The sequence below is a fragment of the Pinus tabuliformis genome, chromosome 2_1 (assembly GCF_031772625.1).
Source record: "Pinus tabuliformis cultivar Carrire ecotype Pingquan chromosome 2_1, CPIR1, whole genome shotgun sequence".
In the NCBI taxonomy this organism is placed as follows: domain Eukaryota; kingdom Viridiplantae; phylum Streptophyta; class Pinopsida; order Pinales; family Pinaceae; genus Pinus; species Pinus tabuliformis.
This window is the reverse complement of record NC_142299.1, coordinates 305,819,004-305,837,124: the sequence shown is the minus strand read 5'-3', so window position 1 is coordinate 305,837,124 and position 18,121 is coordinate 305,819,004. Positions and strand designations below refer to the sequence as shown.

Genomic DNA, 18,121 nt, shown 5'->3' with positions numbered 1-18,121 from the left:
GTCTTTATGCACAATAGAGGAGACACCAAATTCAAATTCTTTATAGCAATAGACTAAATGATGTACAGGTTCATACACACCTTTACTATCTCGCATAGCACTTCAATTGAATATTCAAATTCTAAAGACTTTCACACTGGTGAGATGAGAATAGATCACCATCATGAAGATTACAGTACCACTTATCCCATAACAATGCAAAACATAATTCAAAATATTTATGAGGATTGTCAGTGCCAAAGAAAATCAATAAATAACACAAAATGCACACACAACTGATTGATCTCCTTGAGCATTTATAATCTCTCCACCTTTGAATTTCCATAGGAAAAACCATAGGTTTGTTGATGGTTTTGTTGACAAGACGAATTAGACGTTGAACCCCCTCGATCGCATGCGTTACCTTGGGAAATTCAGTGATTTGGCCCTTGATTTTTAATTTTCTTCAGCTACAAGTATCATCATGGGGATAATCCTGGGTCCTTGAGATGATCATCACGAAGACAAAGTGGGGAACCCAATGAAGATGTTGCATTCATCTCTTTATGTTAGTTCTCTTCCATGTGGAGATGTTTTAACTTGAGGAACAACATATTTACTCTATCCAGAATTTTGTCAAACATCTTCACCAAATTGCTAGACATGTGTACCACCTTTATACAGCTCAAGAACACATCTGCAACACACCAAGTATTACCAAATATTGGCAATTCATCCAACCCATGGACAAATTAGGAAAAAATCAGATTGACATCAATGTCAACTATTCAACTAGCCATAATGCCAACATTAATAACATTTAATTATTAATTTAGCTTTAAATTTTTACATCCTTATATGTAGATAACCTATTTCTTTTTATCTTAATATCATTCTTAAATTTTATTCTTGATTTTAATTTTATTCAATAATCTAATTAAAATACAATTAAAAAATTAGTATTATCTTTATGATTATAACATAGTTTTTTTTTTTTTAATTTGTCATAATATCATCTTGTTAATTTATTACATTCTATCATAAATTAACTTTCTATCATAATGGTTTAATGTCATGCTCAATTAAAAAAAAAAAAAAATATTAAATTTCTATTATCATAATTATTGTAATGTCATGCTCAAGTATAAAATTTTTATATAATTATAATGATTTTGGTGTTATGGTTAATTTATATGTATTGAGGATCATAAACTAATAACATAATTTCAAGAAAAATAAAATCTTTAATATAACATTAAAGTAATCCTAGCATTCAAATTCATCGAAATATATATCAACATGGATATTATAATTGTAATCAAATATTATTTATGGAAACCACCCCCCGCCCACCCCGCCCACCCCTCCCTCGCCACCGCCCCCTCCCCGCCCACCTTGCCCACCCATCCCCTGCCACCGCTCCCTCCCGGCCCCCCCGCCCCCTCCCCGCCCAACCCTCCCCCTCCCCCTCCCTCGCCCCCTCCGCGAAGCGGCACCCCCGGGCCGCCCCGCCCCGCCTGACCGGCGGCGAGTCGATTCCGGGAATCGACCCGCCGTCGGTCGGGCGGGGCGGGGTGGCCCGGGGGTGCCGCTGCCGCGCACAGCGGCACCCCCGGGCCGCCCTGCCCCGCCCGACCAGCGGCGGGTCGATTCCGGGAATCGACCCACCGCCGGTCAGGTGGGGCGGGGCGGCCCGGGGTGGCAGAGCGCTCATTACTTCTTGGCTTGCTTTGTTTCGATCAGGAATCCAACGAACTGTCAGATGCCAATTTGGTTTCGTCCTTGCCAGATGAACTGTCAGATCCTTTGTCAGAAATTACAATAAATCTGCAGCTGCCACTTCAACCACAAATGAGCAAGCTGCAGAAATTACCCTTCAACCACAAATGCAGCTGCATCACACTCCACCTCCTGCTGCTGCTTTTGATGCTTATAACTACACGCACAACGTGGTTCTTGAAATGTGTTCGTCTAGCGAGTCATCGGGTGAGCTACATCCAGAGAATGGCAGCAGCAGGAGGGACCTTATGATGCATTTGTCTGACGATGAGGAGATATCTAATTCCTATAGGGAACCGGGGTGTGTGCCATTCATGTGGGAAGTACAACCCGGGATTCCCAAAGCCCCGCAGAGAGAACCAGATTTAGGGTATGGTGGGGACCAGTCCTCGCTACCTCCTCTTAAATTGCCTCCAAGTGCTTCTTATGCTCCTGCTATTTTACCGTCTACCAACTCTACTGGTTTTGCATCATCAACTCACCCAAAGAAGAACATGGGGCGCTGCTTCAGCTGGAAATTCCCTTATCCATCCACACATCCGAATATTGTGTGCAATGGGCCTGTACAAGGAGCAAATATTAATGGCTACAATGGAGACGACGAGGAGGATTTGAAGGAAGAATGGTCTTCTGTGAGCACCTTAAAGCTCTCTGAAAGTCCGAGACCATCATCAGTAATCGCAGAAGCTAATAGTCCTGCTCTTCTCAGCCCGTCCTTGGACGATTCTCATTACACGATGCCTTCGGGTACTGCAAGGAGCGTGTGCACAATGTTACTTTGGGTCGTATTTCCTTGCAAGTGTATGTTCCTACCATGGTTGAGACAGAAGGGAAAGAAGAAGCAGAAGAAACCTGAATGGGCAACCGGGTATCAAGGTCGCGAAGACGAGAAAATAATTTCTGCTTTTGATGGTCTACACTCTAAACATGATACTGAAGGCTTCTCAGCCCTTTCGACCGACCAGTGCCCTCGGGAAGAAAGGCAGTAAAACAGAAATTGTTGTGAATCCAACCACATACGTTAAAAGGGAAGCTTACCATATAAAAAGTATTTGGATTATATTCGATTGCACTAAAATTTCTGTCAATGAGCTACTTTGTGCGTGAAAGCGTGACATTGTTATTATTATCATTTACGTGTGGATTTTCCATGGGAAATATTTGGGTTTTGTATCGTGAATTTTTATCTCAATGGTTTTGCTTAATAAAAGTATGTCAATGTTATTGTTTTTCCTTTGGTTTATTCGATGTTGGAAATAGTAAATTACTTTGATAGGTATGTAATTTGATATTTATGTAATTTTTGCAGAGTACTGTGAATTAGTTTGAGTTTAGTTTATATTGGGAAAAGTTTAATTTAGTATGAGTTTGTGAAGTGTGGTTAATTAGAAAAAACATAAATTTCTAATTAGTGGGAGTTAAGTGTAATTAGTTGAAAGAAAATAAGTTTAGTCACTAAGTGTGGTTTTTATATATTTTTGATTGATTTATTGTAATGTGTGTAAAAGATGTAGATTTAAAATTTATGAATAGAAATTATCATTGGAGAACTTATCCATAATATTCTTGGTTGGTTGTTTTGAGAGATGGTAGGCCTGAACAACAATATAATGTAAAACGATCTTCGCAAGATCGTGACCACAGCTGCCACTCCTAAAAATTAGAGTTTATATATGAGAGAGAATAATCGTTGTGGTGTACGTTTAACCCCGTTTTATGTGTGATATGAGTGTCTTCTTCCACGCATAAAAATATCACTACAAAATTGTGGTTGCAAAGGATCTTTGCTCAACAGTCGCCATAAATCAGTCCGACGGTTCATAACGCCAAACGTCACCGCACTCAAATCAATTCTAAAATCTTACATATTGTGGAAACATTTTAATTATATCTATCAAATTTGATCCTACTAAATTTAAGAATGTTGATAAAATATTTCATAAAATAAACTCCAAAAATATATGATTGTGAAATAAATTTGCTAGTCTAGTAACTTCACGTTGTGCATGTAGTTATAAGCATCAAAAGCAGCAGCAGGAGGTGAAGTGTGATGCAGCTGCATTTGTGGTGATCCTTTGTCAGAAATTACAATAAATCTGCAGCTACCACTTCAACCACAAATTCCTGATCGGAACGAAGAAAGCCAAGAAGTAATGAGCGCTCTGCCACCCCCGGGCCGCCCCGCCCTGCCCGACCGACGGCGGGTCGATTCCCGGAATCGACCCGCCGCCGGTCGGGCGGGGCGGGGCGGCCCGGGGGTGCCGCTGCCGCGGAGGGGGGAGGGGAGGGGGAGGGGTGTGCGGGGAGGCGGCGGTGGCGGTGGAGGGGTGGGGGGGGGGGGCCGGGAGGGGACGGTGGCGGGGGATGGGTGGGCGGGGTGGGCGGGGAGGGGGCGGTGGCGGGGGAGGGGTGGGCGGGGGGCGGGGGGGTGGTTTCCATAAATAATATTGGATTACAATTATAATATCCATGTTGATATATATTTCGATGAATTTGAATGTTAGGATTACTTTAATGTTATATTAAAGATTTTATTTTTCTTGAAATTATGTTATTAGTTTATGATCCTCAATACATATAAATTAACCATAACACCAAAATCATTATAGTTATATAAAATTTTTATACTTGAGCATGACATTACAATAATTATGATAATAGAAAGTTAATATTTTTTTTTTTAATTCAGCATGACATTAAACCATTATGATAGAAAGTTAATTTATGATAGAATGTAATAAATTAACAAGATGATATTATGACAAATTAAAAAAAAAAACTATGTTATAATCATAAAGATAATACTAATTTTTTAATTGTATTTTAATTAGATTATTGAATAAAATTAAAATCAAGAATAAAATTTAAGAATGATATTAAGATAAAAATAAATAGGTTACCTATATATAAGGATGTAAAAATTTAAAGCTAAATTAATAATTAAATGTTATTAATGTTGGCATTGTGGCTAGTTGAATAGTTGACATTGATGTCAATCTGATTTTTTCCTAATTTGTCCATGGGTTGGATGAATTGCCAATATTTGGTAATACTTGGTGTGTTGCAGATGTGTTCTTGAGCTGTATAAAGGTGGTACACATGTCTAGCAATTTGGTGAAGATGTTTGACAAACTTCTGGATAGAGTAAATATGTTGTTCCTCAAGTTAACACATCTCCACATGGAAGAGAACTAACATAAAGAGATGAATGCAACATCTTCACTGGGTTCCCCACTTTGTCTTCGTGATGATCATCTCAAGGACCCAGGATTATCCCCATGATGATACTTGTAGCTGAAGAAAATTAAAAATCAAGGGCCAAACCACTGAATTTCCCAAGGTAACGCGGGGGCGGTGGCGAGGGCGGGGTGGCGGTGGAGGGGGGGCGGGGAGGGGGAGGGGGAGGGGGGGTGGTCGGGGTGGGGAGGGGGCGGGGGGGGGGGGAATGTGGGGGGTAGGGGTAGGGGTAGTGGGGGGGGAGGGGGGTGTAGGGGTAGGGGGTAGGGGGCGGTAAGGGGGGTAGGGGGGTGGGCGGCGGAGGGGGGTGTAGGGGTAGGGGTAGGGCGGGGGGGTAAGGGGGGTGCAGGGGGGGTGGGGGGGGAGGGGGTAGGGTAGGGGGTTGGGGGGGATGGTAAGGGGTAGGGCAGGGGGGTAGGGTAGGGGGTGGCAGGGGGTTGGTGGGGGGGTGGCAGGGGGGGTAGGTGGGGGTTGGGGGGTAAGGGTAGGGGGTGGGAGGGGGGCAGGGGGGAGGGGCGGGGTGGCCGAGGGGGAAGGGGGGTAGTGGGGGGTAGGGTAAGGGTAGGGGGGTGGCGGGGGTGGGGGGTAAGGTAAGGGTGGGGGGTGGGGGAAGGTAGGGGGTAGGGGTAAGGGTAGGGTGGAGAGGAGTAGGGCGCGAGGCCCATGGGGCCGGCGTTAAGGAAGGGGGAGGAGTTGAGATTGGAGGGGAATGGGAGTTAGGGGGTGGGCTTATGGGGAGGAGAGTTGTGGGGTAGGGAAGGAAGAGTTGGGGAAATGGTGCATGGGTGGGTGAGTTGGGGGTAGCAAGGGCTGGCGCATGGGTAGGGCAGAAGGGGGAAGAGGGCATGGGTGAATGGGAAAGATCGGTAATGGGTTGGGGGAAGGGGGCACAACGATGGCCTACCCACGGTTATTGGGTGATTGAGTTTGAATAATTGTTTAAGACAGATTATATAACTGATGTATGCATCGTATCTTCAAATAAAATTAATGTTTTACATATTTTGTTAAATGAGAAGTTATGAAGCATTTTTATGTCGTTGGATTATGTCTTAAGTATGATCAATTTTATTGTTTAAATATCTACAATGCAATATCAAATTAGAGATATAATGTCTGTTTTATTCAATATACAAATAAAGACTTTTGAATTCATTCAGTGATATAATTTGTTCATAATGTCATGTTTTTTTAGTTTTATAGTTGAAAATTTTTCAATTTCTTTTGTATCTAGCATGTTGTGGTTGAAAACATGTTAAATTTATACTTAGGAAAGAAAAATGATATTCTACCATAAACATTAATGTGTTTTTTCCTTAAAATTTAACTTTGTTTGAGACATAAAAAATTGGTTTTATTAGCATTTTTTAAAAAGTTTGAAAATTGACCCTAAAAAAAAAATCATTATTCCAGTATCAACACTTTCGTTTTGAAGCTATATTTTGCACGAAAATTTCGTAGTAAATTTTGTAGTCACTGCCATTTTTAAAACACGTTCAAAATTGACACCTAAAAAAAAAAACATCGTTCCAGTATACACACTTTTCGTTTTTAGCACTGCTTTTTGATGTTTTTTTGGGGTTTTTTGGCCAGAGTTCTCGTTTTGAGTTCATAGTTCCCATTTCAAAGTTTACATTGTTCAACGTATCTGGTCCAATAAACACCCTGTTCACTGGATCACTCCAACTTATGGGAGTTGTTACACTAAAAAATGTGACCATGACTATTTTCAGTTAGTATGGCTCCATCAACTGTCATACTATCCTCCTTGGCAAGTCTCATGCCTCTGCTTTCCATGTCAAACTCCAAGAAAGAGAGAAAAGTCATTTAAATTTAATTATCTCTGGGTATGCAGTTTCTCTCAGCCTTACCTGCGTGTACACAACCCAAGTTCACAATACCTGCGTACTTGTACGCTCTGTCTGTAAAGCAATGGGTGCGTACTCCTGTAAAGGTCAAAAGGCGCAAGTTTCACTCCAAAAAAGTTACTTGTGGTCATTTCTAGAGTATTCTAGAAGCTTGTTTGATGTGTATGGAGCGCCTCCAGATGGTTCATGTATCCCTATGGAAGAGGAACTTATCCCATCAAGAGGGGAGCTAACCCACCCAAAGAGGGGCTTATACCTTTGATGGTGGACCTGATTAACTTCCTCTACAACACTATAAATACATGCATTGGGCCAGAGGGAGGAGAGGTTGAAAGCTGAACATTCCTAAGGGTAGATGCTGCTGAGATTAGGACTTCCTTGTAGAAGCTTGTTAGGAGAGATTGTCATCCTTTCTTGTTTCATTTGGAAGTGGGTGAGCTGTTCAAAGTAAAGGAAAACTCTTGCTGGACCCTGGGAGGAACTTGCACAACACCAAGGCTCAGGTTGTAATGGTTTCTTTTGTTTCCTATTAATACAAATAAGTCCATTCTTCTCAACAATTTGTTATTTATGAGTTGTTTCATATACTCCTTGGTCTGTATGTTAAATATGTTTTATTTTATGAGATATTTAGGTGCTATTTAATCGTTTGATTGTTAGTGAATGCAGGTTTCGAAGAGAAGGAGGAGCTCATCCAGATCGACGAGGCTGGACTACTACAACAACGTTGGACTACAGGTAGGATCTAAACACTTGATTTCTTATATGGTAAATGCATATTTAGAGAAGGATTGTTCTTAATTGTCTTGTTTGTCACTAGAAAGCCTTAAGCTTCTAGGGAGGTTGGTTTTGTCTGCAAAATTGACTCTTTCCGCATGACAAAATGGCGACTCCGCTGGGGAACTCCATTGATGTGAATGATTTTTCCTTTGTCTGAAACTTTGATCTGAGAAAAGTCTTTTTCTTTCTGGTTTTTGGTTGTCTGACTGTGTGTTTGGGTGGGCTAGCTTAGGGTTAAATTAAATTTTAGTTTTTCTTAGTTTTGCTAGAAGTACGCAGCCTCTGAGTTCCGCACAATGCGTACTTGTACGCACTGCGACTGTGTGCACATAGCGTACCCGCACCTGTGTAAACAGGTTGCCTGCGTACCCTGTCAAAATTGAGAAAATTTCAATTTTCTCCTTTTTGCCTCTTAGATTTTGCTTTTAATTTGTTTTTTCCACCCAAATCCACTGGTTACCTACCAGAGATATTCAACTGAACTTGTTTCATCAGTGTCAAGTGTTTTAGTGGAATTCGTAGATATTTTGCCTTAGGGCTTGATTTTTGCATTGGTCCTGTAGTGATTTTGGCTTTAGAAGTCATAAAACCTTGGATCTCCCTGGTATTTGCAGTCTTCTTAGGAGTCGGACCTTTCATAGAATCTACCCTTGTGAGAAATTTACCTTTGTTTTGTCTCTTTGTCGAATCTCGGAAGAGTTTGTTGATTGAACTGTGAATTTCATTTTACAAAAAGAACAAAAGATTTTATGTTTGTTTTTGACTAGGTTTTGATTCTGCATTGACTAGTCCTTAGTTAAATCACGACTGAGTAAAACATCCTGGGATCATACTTTGTAAGTTTTGGCCTCATTAGATTTGCTTATTAGGTGAATTTCTTTTGATTTGCTTTTAAATAGCTTTGATTTCATAGATTTGTAAAGGTTTGCTTTTTTATTTTTAAATGCTTTGTTAAGTAGGAAAAAATCCAAAATCTCCTTTGAAAGAAAAGTTTGCTTAGTGGCATTTGAGTCTTTGAATGAAAAGGGAATTTTCGCAAAATAATTAGTGGTCATGAGTTGCATGTTTTGGAAAATATAAAGAGATTGTTTCTTTGATTTTCATTGCCAAGAAAGTTGTTTTTATATAAATTTTGCATTCTCCAACTCTCTTAGTTAAGGAATTCATTGAAAACGAAAATTAGTATAAATCATCCTAAGTGCATCTTTGTAGTGGTTTGAGTCGAATCTACACACCATCAGTTTCATCTCCACTACCTTTTGTCTTAAAGAAAAGCCATAAAAAATTAACGCTTAAAGTAAAATCAACTTAGTAACTTTTTATTTACTAGGGCTCTGAAACACCAATATAGATCAGGCTAGTGTCTTGGAGTAGGAGAGTAATTAACTCTACAAGACAGAAAAACCAAACAAGTAGCCTATCTTGTGGTAGGATAAATCCAACTGTTTCATTTGTACTCTAGGAAAGCTCCTCTTAAAGGAGAAGCACGAGACCGTGTCCGAACCAGTGAGGGGATCAATCCTCCTTCATTGGGAAAGACGCTAGATACGCACGTATTACAAACGGTAAACCTCGGATTATTGTCGAGGAGCCTGGGATCACTTGTCGGTAAACCTTGGATTATTGTCAAGGAGCCGGTAAGGGGATTGAGCTTGTTACTCTGCCCTTGCGTGCTATCGGGTCATAGACTGTTCCCCCAGGTATATTTGTTGCTGTTGGTAACCTTAGTGACCATTTTCTTTAGGATTCTACCCGAGGTGACGGTGGAGGGAAGATCCCACTGTACCTGGAGCAGACGTCGGCTAGACTCACTTGGATTTTCCGGGGGGTTCACTTCACTCGAGATGGTTAAAGTGGAGGAACTTGTGCCGGTCTATTCATTAAGCAGGTTGTCGGGGTAACTGTTCCACCCACCACTTTTGTACTGAATTCGGCGATGTTGGGCTTCATCACCAACTAGTGTTTTCGGTCCGGAAGGCTACTGTTTGTGCATGGTTTGACGCCCTAGATTCTTTAGGTGTGTGATTCAAATTTGTTTGGTTCTTTAGAGACTTTAGGTGGTTTGTTTTGAGATTTTACTTTGTTTGCGTGTGCAGTAGTTAAAAGTTTTTAACTGTGGCGAAATTACCGAGACAGTCCCGTAGACTTCGGGGTGAACCTCCTCGAGACGACCCGAGTCATTACGAAGGTTTGAAAGTCCTTGTAACTCCTCCTAGTGGTAGTAAAGTAGGTTCACCTGAAGAAGGAGAATCTTCGTTGGTAGTCCATCTAGATTACCAAAGTCTAGAAACAGGTTATAATCCTGAAGCTGTTGCAGTTTCTGAGCTTGCTGGTAGTTTTTCATCTACTAGTGATATAGGCGAAGAACCTAAAATATCTGAACCTGTTACTCCAACTTCTAGTGTTCCTGATTCACCTAGGGTAGAAAGAGTCATCACTGAAAATCTTCCTTCTGGTTTGATAGCTATTGAAGAACTTGCTCCAAAAGAAGAAGTAGGCCCTATTATTGAAGATCAACCTACTATTGATCTAAGAGAGCGTGAATCTATCTTTTACAGTCCACCTAGAAGTACTACTTGGTATCTTTCGTTAACTAATTACTTAGACAACTTAGGCATAAGTTTTTCTCCACCTCGTACTCCTTATCCACCCGGAGGTATTTATACTCCTGTAAATATGTCTAGTCAGTCGCTCGTGTTTACTCAACCCCCTGAATCTTTCTTGTATAGTGGTACTTCTGTTCCTACTGGGTATCAGTCACTTTCTGGTACTTTTGCAGGAGCATCTCCTCAACCCATTGGACATGGGTCATTATCTGGAAACAGTGGTAATAAACCGTTGAGTGTAGGAGACATTTATATGATGTCAGGTTCAATTCCCGGTTCTCAACCTCAAGGTGGTCAATTACCGCCTGGGGGGCAGCCTCAATTAACGCCTGGGGGGCAACCTCAAGGTACACAACTTGCGTCTGGGGGGCAACCTCAAGGACAGTATGTACCCATGGTACAGTACATTCCTCAAGGTCAACCCCAGCCTCAATATGTACCCCAGGGTCAACCTCAGTATCAATATATGCCTCAAGGTCAACCCCAGTATCAGTACTTACCTCAAGGGTATCTACCCGAAGGTCAGTACTCGAGTCAAGGTTATCAACCACCTCAAGGTAAATCTTATGTTCAAGGTACGATAAATGTACCTTTCAATTATCAATCCTACCCTCAATCCGGTTATGGATCTCAATATCCTCAACCTGTCATGGGTCAATACCCCGGAATGAACGTAGTGTGGGATCCATCGCAAGTTCAACAAGTGTTGCAGCCAAGCGTACAGTTGTCATCTCAAACTGGACAACCTGTGGTTTCTGGTCAACCCCAGCAACCAGTCCAGTCTAACGTTCAAACTTCTGTACCTTCGGTAGTTACTCAGTCGCCAATTGCACCTAGTACTCCATCTCGAACGACTGCTGCAACTACCGCAACATCTGTTCCTTCCACCACACCTACTTCTAGAGTATCGACAACTCCGGTTTCTACTGTCTCTGCCACTACTCCGTAGACATCTTTACCATTGTCTGGATCCACGATTCAAACTACGGTTCAGACGCCTGTGGGGCAGCCAGGTTTAAGTACAGTTGTTACTTCTCAACCACAATTTGTTTATCAACCGTACCAGGGACAATATCAATACGGGCCTGCTGTCCAACAACCGGTTTACCAGTATCAACCGTATCCTGCGTACACTTATCAACAACCACAGCAACCCCAGTACGGTCCGGTTAATCCTGGTTTTCCGGGAGGATACAATATCCCGAATGCGATTCCTGTTCCAAGTTATCCTGGATATTCTCCTCCTGGGACTGGTCTTGTGACTCAGAGTTTTAGGGATCCTAATCGGCAATTGCCGTTTATCGCAACTTTGGATTTACCATACTTGACGCGCCTAACGAACGATCCAATAAATTATCTTCCGTTCTGGCCGCCAATGCCAAATAAGTTGCCCAGTGACATACCCAAGTTCGAAGGTAAGTCTGGAGAGGATCCATCGAATCACGTGATGAATTACCACCTTTGGTGTGCTTCAAATTCTATCTCGGATGATTCGATCCGTTTACATCTTTTTCAGCGTACGCTCATTGGTCTCGCGGCCAAGTGGTACATTGAGTTACCACGGGCCTCTTTTTATAATTTTAGTCAGTTAGCTACCTCATTCTTAACACATTTTCAGTTGCCGGTCAGATATGATAATGGCACCGAGTTATTGACTTCATTGAAACAATCGATGTCTACTTATATTTCCGACCATATTCATGAATGGAGACGTCGAAGGCGTTTAGTGAAAGTTTTTATCCCGGACCAAATCTTAGCTAAATGGTTTGTTAAATCATTATTACCGAAGATTACTGAAGACGTAGCTAAGGCCGGAGTAGTTACTGAAGAGCAAGTCATTGCTCAAGCGCAATACCTTGACTTAGTTTATACTCAGTCGGGTACGTTACACGAAAAGATCCCAGATCTTCCAAAGTCGAATCAAATCGCTGCTGCTCCTTCGGGATCTCATGCTGCTGATGGCATGATTGGTACGATGAATACTAAAACAAGAAGAAGTCTTCAAAGAATTCTTCGCCCATTATCACCTTACCAGATTCCCCGACAGGAGAGTCTTCTGCTGAAGTTTCCGCTAATATACACACTGTAGAGACATCTACGGCCAAATCAAAAAATGGTGGGAAGAAGAAAGGCAAGAAGAAGAATAAAGCAGACAAAGCTCCAAAGGAGAAAACAGAAAAGTCGGAAAGCAATGATGAAAAGCGCAAGCCCCGTTATCCTTGTCTTATTTGTGAAGAAGATCATTTTACAAGAGATTGCCCTCATCGGGCCGAGGTTGCGAAACTAGTCAAAGGTTCCCAAATTCTTGCTGTCTTGAAGGATCCATTTCCGAAAGATAGCAAAATGATAGGTTCTTCCTCGAGTGCCGTCGAAGAACCCATATTGATGATGTCTCATGTAAGGATTGCGACTCGGTCACACGATTATGGTAGTAAAAGTCCTGTTGATGGATCGAAAGAAGCAGAATCTTCTCAGTCAAATCCATCAACCTCAGCTCCCGGTTCCGATCCACTAAAGATCGAGAAACTACAGATCGAGAAACCGAGGTGTAGGCACTATCGTATACATTTGAACCCACACAAATGTGTCTCGTAAATGGACAAGGTGTTCAGCTCGATGTAATGAATGAGCAGGCAAATCATCGAGGTACGGTTGCACAATGTGTTTGATGTCATGAAATGCATAAGACATCGCCCTTTGAAAAGTGGCTCCGGCATTCTTAAGCCCAAAAGGTAATTTTCAATAAGCAAATGTCCCCCATGGACAAATGAAAGCCATTTTTGGTTGATCGGCAGGTAGAATATTGATTTGATTGTAACCGGAAAAACCGTCCATAAAGGAAAATATTTCACTGCCGGCACAATCATCAATTATTTGATCGATGTAGGGTGTTGGATAGTTTTCTTTGGGACAAGCATGATTAATATCCCTATAGTCGATACATATTCTTATTGTTCCTTGTTTTTTGTTAACCGGAACAATATTCGATACCCAATCCGTTAAGGGGATCGGATAAATGAAACCTGCTTTCAATAGCTTCTCGACTTCTGCTTTAATTGCAGCCGCTTTTCGAGGGTGAATCTGACGCAAACGTTGCCGAACGGGTTTAGCGTACGGTTAAGTCTTAATCTCATGGACAATAATTGCGGGATCAATTCCTGGCATTTCCTCATAGCACCAGGCAAACACGTCGCGGAATTCTTGAAATAGGGCCTTGTATGTTTGAATCTCGTCATCTGAACATGAGGCACCTATATGAATGTTTTCAATGATTCCGGGCTTGACTGAAATGTCAATGGGAACAGTGCGAGAGATGTTTCCCAAATTCAGCTCTGAATTAGGATGTTTCATTGGACTCTGAGCGTCTTTGACATATTCAGCTGTAAAAACTAATGAGAAATCGTTTTCAAAGCGATCATCCTCGGGTAAAAACGAAGATCTATGATGGAGATCTTCCCATGGTAAATCGTCTACACACAGGACTTCACAAAGTTGTTTGTCAGATGACACAACTTCGGGAAACGCTATTAACTCCGAGGTTGAAGTGAAAAGTGATTCCTCACGGACCACATTCATTTGGTCGATTTTGGTTGAACGCGAGTCGGTAAAAAATTGCACGGCTTCATAAGAAATTTCATACGGACTCAAAGGCATAGCATCACCAAATGAGTCTATTTCAGATTCGGAAGGAACGATCCAAGGATCGTTGTAAACAATGGTATCTGATGTAGTCATATGAATGGATGTGAACGAAGACACAACGTTGATTGGAGGAAAAGGAAAAGTTCCCAGTAAACCGACATCTTTAACTAATCCTACACCAACATCCTTATAAGGGATAGTCGTATATCATCCTTGCGGTTGATTATTTTACTAAGTGGGCCGAGGCGATGCCTACATTCGAGGCAGACGGCAAGACCGCTGCAATTTTCGTATTCAATCATATTATTACTAGGTTTGGTGTCCCACAAGCGATAATCACTGACCATGGGCGCCATTTTCGAAACATTATGATGACAGAACTTACAGGCCAGCTTGGTTTGCGCCACGATAGCTCAACTCCTTATTATCCACAAGCCAACGGTCTGGTTGAGTCCATCAACAAAGTTTTGGTCATCATGATCCGACGAATCATTGGCATTCATCGGTCGAATTGGCACAACATGTTATTTTCTACGCTTTGGGCATATCGAACTTCGGTGAAAACATCAATAGGGTTCACTCCTTTCCAACTAGTTTATGGTTTGGAAGCCATGCTACCCATTGAATGCGAAATCCCATCACTTCAAATGGCTGCCGAATTACTTCCAGCTACTTCCGAAGAGGAGAAGCGTTTATTGTATTTAGCTCAATTAGATGAGACTCGATGCGATGTTGCACTGGCAATCGAGACTCATGCAAAATGAATGAAAGCTCAGTATGATCGAAATGTGACCCCTCGAAATTTTTCGAAAGGAGACCTAGTGCTATTGTATGATCAAGCTAACGATAAATTAGGTGCTGGAAAATTCGTTCCTATGTGGCATGGACCCTACATTGTTAAGCGAAAGCTAGCAAAAGGGGCCTATGAGCTGGTTGACTTTGATGGGGACTCTTTGGGTAAACCCAGAAATGGACTTTACCTAAAGAGGTACTATGCTTAAATGGTGGGTGTGAAGATTTTCGTTAGGATAGTTAGGTTAATTTTCTCTTTCTAGCTAGTGTGTTTGTTAGAATAGACAGTGTGCTTAGTTTAGAAAGTGTGTTTTTCATCGTTATTCTGCTTATCTTGGTTTTACCTTTGATGTTTGCAGATGTCGATGTCTCTCCAAACGTACATTGGATTTGCTGATGGTGCTTGTCGTAGTACACGGAATATCACTTCTGCAGCTTGGGTTATCTATTCGCCCTCTGACGAGTTAGTCTCTATGCATGGGGTGAGCCTCGATCAAACAACAAACAACATTGCAGAATACAGTGCAGTGATTGAATTATTATCTGAATCCATTTCATTTGGGATTCGGAGTTTGATAGTGAGGTTAGATTCTGAACTCGTTGTATTACAACTTAATAGAGTTTATGCCATTAGAAATCCAGTGTTATTAAGGTTATTTTTGAGAGTGAGTCTTTTGGAACGTGAATTCGATTACATCGAATATCAACATATTCCAAGGTCTTTTAATACATTAGCAGATGCAATTGCTTCTCGAATGTTAGACAGACATTTGCGATAATCATACATGTAAATTTAAAAACATTAACATTTAATCACACATGTTTAACAAGATAAGCCGGTAATAATGATATATATAAATAGAAGTGTGTCAAAAATACATCGTCTTCGATCATAGGTTGTAAAACACCTTATGATCAGCAAAAATGATAAGTACAAAAAACCAAAATGTCACATGTGTCTACAAAGTGACCGTCCAATCACTGGTGGTGCTCCCTATACGACACCACTACACGGGCTACCCTACATAAAAACCTCCTAAAAGGTCCTAGGACTGCGACTACATAGCGTTGAAGTCTGATAGGAATATCATCTATAGTAGTCTCTGGTATATCCGCCGTCAGATGCTCTAGATCCTTCTCCAACTTAGCTAAGGTCTCTGCAGCCACATCCTGTGGGACCGGTGCCGGTGCAACTGGTTGTCTCCTCTCGAAAGGCCGGAGATTGGCTGGACGCCGTGGACCCACATCTGCATTTTGAAAATTTTTACTGTCAGTTTTGAGACGATATATAAAAACAAAAAAATAGATAATTTAAAAACTTGTGAAAAATGAAGTACCTCTGTCGTCCCATTGTTCTCCCTGTGGAAGAACCATGTCCGGATCACCGTGAAAATCTACTCCGGCATAAGGAAAATCCTGGATCGCAAAGACCTGGTCCTCCAACCAGTGAAAGTAACCCGCAGGAAATCGAACAACTCCCGCTCCCTCATCAGGATGCCGGGCCATCACCACAACCCATCACATCAACTTTGGCTCCCGAGGTGGCCCAACCGCAACAGTGAGATGCTGAGGGATAAGCATCAAAACTCTCTCTAGGGCAAAGCTCACAACTAAAGGCCCATACCCAAAGGTCTTTAATTGCCCGTTCTTTTCCCTAGTCAGTTGGCCCTTCATATTGGCTAACACAGCATCGCACCAGTTGAAAATGGTGCCTCGGAAGCAATCAATCGCCATCCGCATTTGGGACCCGATGGCAATGTGCAAAGCGGCTGCGCCGCAGAGTCTGGTAACTGTAAAGGCAATTACCATAAGTTCAGGTCGGGATATGTATTTGATTTCTATCCCCTTATCCTGGTTTTGATTGTTGCACCACTCTAGCCGGAGACTAGCAAGGGATTGGCCACCCGGCCTAGTCCCGAACAGAGACAGTTGCTCGCCCCTATTAGGCAAACCAGTGAGAAAATATATGTCTGAGGGCTCTATCTCGAGCTGGTGCCCTCCGATGTAAAAACATTGTTCCTGGACGTTCCACCTTTCAACCAGCCACTCTAAGAATGGCACCTGGGTCCTCATGCCAGGTATGGCCCAGTATTTGTAGAGACCACATGCCTTCAAAGCATCAATGGAAGGTTGATGATCTATTGCGGCCAAATCGACATCTTCGTGTTATCTTTCGCGCCAATCAAGCATGGTGGGCAATCTACACACCAGAAAACACCCATTAGAATTCATTAAATCAAAAAATAATGGTTTAGTTTTGAGATTTGGGGTTTTGAGATTTGGGGTTTTGAAATTGCTTTGCGCGGAGTACGCACCCCGCGTTCAGAAACAGAGTGGCGGTACGCAGCTGTTCTGAAGGTAGGCTGCGTACTCCTGCCATTTTCCCATTAACGAAAATGTCGAGGTACGCAGGTCGCCCATGGGGCACTTGCGTACCCCGAAAGGCGTATCTTAAAATCCCAAAGCCCCCAAAAAATCAAACTAGGGCTTAAAATGAAATTCTAAACAGATGAAAACAAAGAGGAGGATGTTGTGGAATACCTGAAAGAGACGACGCTCGATTCCGACGGTTGGATTCTCCGTAAAGTCCACGAGAAGTTTCTTGCCAAAAGCCCTTTTCTCTCCTTCAACAGTAAAATGGTAAAAATGACATGGTAAAAAGTCTTTTTATAGGTTTTTTGGATAAATAAATGATAGGTTTGTTTATTTTTCACCATGGAGAGATATTTTTCAATGTATTTTTGCCTATCTTAAACAGGTATGAGTAATGTGTTGTTTTTGTGCAGGACAAAAGGACTTTCAGAGAAAATTATCATTTTTCACGAACCAAAACATCAGAGTCATCTTTTAAGCCCTTTTCTGACTCCTAAAACATGAAAAGATTGCCGAGCGTTTCTTTTACACTCGTTAAAACGAAATTAAAATACGGTCCCCTTATAGCCCTTTTCTGACCGTAAAAACAGGAAAAGATTACCGGGTTTTTGTCGTTTCAAACTCGATACTGGAAATAAAATGACGTGTCCTTGATCGCTTTTTACTTTTCAGGTCAGAGGCACTAATCATGAAAGTACTCCTTGGTCGCAAGATCAAGCGGTTCTCTCAAGTATTATTTTATACTTTTTCGGGCTTGAGAGACACAAATTTACGAAAAAGTTCAACCATGGAGTCTTCTTTAGTTTTTTCAGACTCTCTAAAATTGAAAAACTCCGAGTTTCTCCTATACTGGACTCGTTAAAATTTCACAGTAAAAGACCTGTTCGATTACAAACAGGAACGAACCACTCCTTCTTAGGGTTCGAATCTAAACTAAGTTGGACTCATCCGAAGGATGAGCTTATAATCAAGCATATGTTATCCTCCTCAAGCTTGTAAAAAATAAAGAGGTACTTGCCAGAAATGGTGGGGGAAAAGAGAGAAGAATGAACCTATTTGTTATCC

General features: G+C 41.7%; 1 protein-coding gene across 1 annotated transcript; it reads left to right on the top strand.

Moving 5' to 3' along the window:
• The first annotated feature begins 1,865 nt into the window (after nucleotides 1–1,865).
• LOC149200031 (uncharacterized) lies at nucleotides 1,866–2,747 on the top strand. The gene has a single exon (XM_089400815.1). The coding sequence runs from the start codon at nucleotides 1,866–1,868 to the stop codon at nucleotides 2,745–2,747; it is 882 nt and encodes a 293-aa protein (XP_089256941.1).
• Nucleotides 2,748–18,121: the final 15,374 nt, after the last annotated feature.